At 35.4% G+C, this 3,926-nt stretch overlaps 1 protein-coding gene across 1 annotated transcript; it reads left to right on the top strand.

The window, feature by feature from the left end:
- Window positions 1-254: 254 nt before the first annotated feature.
- LOC109586729 (kelch domain-containing protein 4-like) lies at window positions 255-3,886 on the top strand. Its single transcript, XM_020002935.1, has 7 exons — window positions 255-285; window positions 402-699; window positions 746-972; window positions 1,325-1,485; window positions 1,923-1,955; window positions 2,418-2,563; window positions 3,850-3,886. Exons 1-7 carry the CDS (start codon window positions 279-281, stop codon window positions 3,884-3,886), a joined length of 909 nt encoding a protein of 302 aa, XP_019858494.1. The 5' UTR covers window positions 255-278.
- The last annotated feature ends 40 nt before the right edge of the window (window positions 3,887-3,926 follow it).

The raw sequence follows: 3,926 nt of genomic DNA, 5'->3' as shown, positions 1-3,926 counted from the left end.
TGCCGGGTTTGTGTGTTTTATCCCACGAGTGTGTTATAATAATAATATTGATAGTTAATAGTTAATGCTATGTCCTAGAGCTGGAATTCTTCCTCATTTTTGTTGATAATATCACTGCTTTCATTTTAACAATGGCTGCTAGCTATAATTTATTAGGCAAACATCAGTCATCAACTCATCATGAATGAATGCTGGAAAGTGAGTTATCTTCAGTAAATTTAGGGCGTGGCTCATTGCATTTTTTCCCGTTGCCATGGTGTTGCGTTAGTGTAGTGAAGATGGAAGGTGAGTAACTTTATTCTCTTTTCTTTCTTTCTTATTCTCTCCCTTACTTTACTCCTCTGTATCCTATGCCTATTATAACTATTCACTATATTACTGTGTCCTCTTGTTATCTATAGTCTATCAACCAGTGGAGAGGAGCAGTCACTCTACAGTACAGGTAGGAGACTACCTGTACATGTGGGGTGGGCTCCATGATGATCTCCCTGAACTAGTACACAATAATGAGAAGAAGAAATCAATGTGTTCTGTAGTGGAGGTCTGTCATGTACCAACTGGTGAGTGGGTACAAAAGCCTACCACTGGTGACCCTCCACTTGGTGTCTGGGGATATGCTGCTGCTGTCATTAGAAATGAAATATTCTTTTTTGGAGGCTATTGTGGTCATGATCAATGTTATCATAATAGTTTATACAGGTAAGCATAATAGTTACTGATAAATATTATATAGTATTTTATACAGTTTTAATGTTGATACCTTCAATTGGAAGGAACTCTCTCCTACTTCATCTCATTATGGTCCTATGATGAAGACTGGCTCCAGCATGATAGCAATAAAAGTGAAAGATGAGGACTATCTTGTAGTGATTGGAGGAGGTGGATCATCTTCTAATAATAACCCACCACAACCTGGTGCCCAGTACAGTGATAGACGTTGCAATGAAATACATCTGTACAGATTAAAAACTGGTCAGTATAATATGATATTAGGTTTATAAATGTAGTTTATATACAGTAATTAAATTGATGTATTTAGATTGTTTATGGCAGATAGCAGACCCACAGCTGAAACCAATGTCAAGGGTCTGGTATCTGCCATAAAGAGCTGCCACACAGTCTATACAATATAAGGTAGACTTGATTAACTTGAGCAAAGGTAGCCATAGTGTACGTGACTAGTAGTGTTCCACCATTTTATCATAATGTGTCATTTAATGGAGGGCAGTAGATATATCTTTGCCAATGGAGGGTGTCTATTTGAGCCCAGGAACCACTTGAGGGCAGTGTGTGTGTGTGTTCACATTATTTTTATTATTTTTAGGTAAATGGACTTCGCCGACAGTCACTGGAGACAGACCACCTCCTATTAATAGTTTCACTTTAACATCAATAACTACTACCACTGCTATATTGTTTGGTGGTTATGATGTTGATGAATGGAGTAATGATGTATATGTATTTGAATTTACCGATACATCAGTGGTGAGTGTATTATTAGTATAATTATATTAATTACCTTAGGCTTAGGGTGTGTATTAATTGTGACTTGCAGGTATACTTAAAAACCCTAATTTAACCAGTGACTAATAATAGCTACATGTACTTGTGTAAACAATGAGGGAGGGCCTTAGTAGTGGGGTAGAGTTACATGTATGCTCTTAAATGGATACCATACAGGTTGTAAATTTTGAGGGTACAGAATTTCATGTTTTTGTGAAACAGTCTTAATTTTTGATTTCTTAAAAATAACTGTTTTAATATTGCACCGTTTTCAATTAGAATAGCATTTTGGTTTGCATGGTTTTTAATTATTACTGCATGCGAATACATGTATATAGTCCTACGGTATTTATCCTAAAGTATTTTAGTTAATGTATTGTGTGTGTTTTATGATAATTAAATATTTTTGAATATTTTAGAAATGTACAAAGTTTTCTAATCCTGGAGGATCAGTACAATGGCCTAAGGAGAGAAGTAGTCATTCCAGTGTATTGATCAACTGTAGCTCAGGACCACACCTACTAGTGGTGGGTGGATTCCCTACCAGTGACTGTTGGTTGTTAAATATAAACAAAATGGAATGGAAAGAACTTGTAAGTATTATAATATAATTGTGGTGAGCATGAGTGAGTCCTACTAGTACGAGACCACTGTGATCTGTCTGTCTTTACATGTACATGTACGTCACTCCTCAATGATAATCAATTTAATACAGTACACCTGGTCAGTATAGACATGTGCATATGATAAAGAAATGAAAGATTATGCTATGAGTAGTTTTTAAGAAAGAGCTCATGAAGCTTGCCTTTTTGTCATTTTTGTGAGTGTGATTGACAATGGAGGAGAAAGGAGGAGGAGAGAAATCATTTTTATTAACCAGATATATTATTTTATCATTATTTTTAATTATATAGACTAATATACCAGACAGTGTCACTGATAGAATGTATCCTTCTCTCTCAGTTTGGAATGAGACACAGACCACTCACTGGATAATTGAGTTTGGAGGAATGAGAGATGGTTCATTAATCAGTGATACAAGATTTATTGAAATCAGTGAGTACATGTATACATTAGTAGATACAATGTGTATTGAATATGTAATAATAATAATATTACAATAAAGAATGAGTGAGGGGTGTGGCTTTATGTACGATTGTACACGCCTACTAAATTTAATTTACTGTATAGCATTAAAAGTGTGAATTCTATCAAGATTTGAATTATTATTATTATTGGGGCGAGCCTGAGCTCGCCCCACATAAACGAGACGAGTATGTCTGTCTGTCTGTACACGTACGTCACCCCTATTTATGCGTAATACGGTAGATGCTATGCATTGAAAAGGGTATATACATGTAAATTCAGTTGTCAATATTTCATTAAAAGTGGGAGTGGCCACAATGAAATAAAATGGCGACCAACACGCGGGGAAAAGTCATGAGTTTTCTAGCAGCAAAATAAGACAGAAATTCTGTCCAAAGGCTTCTCCAACAGCCAGGCAAGGTTATAGATGCAATAAAGTAACTATGAAACTTGTTTTTGCTGATAATTCGACTTACTGTACTCGCATAATGGTATCCAAAGCAACAGCAAGGAATGTCAAGAAAGCATCTTTGTTGATGTGAATGACTTTGAATGTGTGTCACAGCCTGAACTAACTTGGACTACATTGCTACAGTTGCCTATCTAGCCATATCATTTGTGCAGTGACTGTTTCTAGCTATCTTTAATGCTTTCCAAATGCTAAACTTGATTTGATTACAAAGGTAGGTCAAGAACTACACTGCACTCAATCAAGTTCTGAGCTGCTTAAGTTGCACTGTCATGAGTATTGTTAGTCTGTCAATATCTATTGTATGTACATTGCTTTAATTGCTTAGGCTCGCCCCATCAATGTTTTACATTCATCTAGTTATTATTATTATTATTATTATTAGTATCTAGTACTGGTGATTTTGTAGTACAGTCAGTACTGGACATTAATGAATATCAGAAGAGAAGAATACAAGGTATTAACACATACATGTCATGTACATTTACCTAACACATGTTTCACTTATGTGAGATACGCTCATTCTTGCCGGCCAATAAATAATTCTGTTTCATGTATTAGCAGCTAATGAGATTCCTAACCATCTATTGTTTTGATAAAACTTTTTCACAATCATAACAGAATCCATTGTAGTACAGCAATCATAAGTACATACACACAATCAGTAATGGTTAGGTAATACACTCACTAATGTAACACACACTAATCTAATAATGTAATAGACCTCTTTGTGTATACACAACACAGTTCCTGCTATGTTTATTAATTATATATTTCATTATATTATATAGATGCTGTAGGGAAGTGGATGGAGGAAGGGAGTGTTGATCTAACTGTTACTCGTGTTAATATGCTTGGTGCTCCGGGA

This window comes from Amphimedon queenslandica, unplaced genomic scaffold (assembly GCF_000090795.2).
Source record: "Amphimedon queenslandica unplaced genomic scaffold, v1.1 AMPQUscaffold_12797, whole genome shotgun sequence".
Classification (NCBI taxonomy): domain Eukaryota; kingdom Metazoa; phylum Porifera; class Demospongiae; order Haplosclerida; family Niphatidae; genus Amphimedon; species Amphimedon queenslandica.
The sequence above is the reverse complement of the archived record's forward strand: the minus strand, read 5'-3'. Positions and strand labels throughout refer to the sequence as shown.

Coding starts and splice junctions, on each gene's coding strand:
- LOC109586729 (XM_020002935.1), top strand. Junction 1,486..1,922: donor AATTTACCGATACATCAGTG/GTGAGTGTATTA, acceptor TGAATATTTTAG/AAATGTACAAAGTTTTCTAA. Junction 1,956..2,417: donor TTTCTAATCCTGGAGGATCA/GTACAATGGCCT, acceptor TTAATTATATAG/ACTAATATACCAGACAGTGT.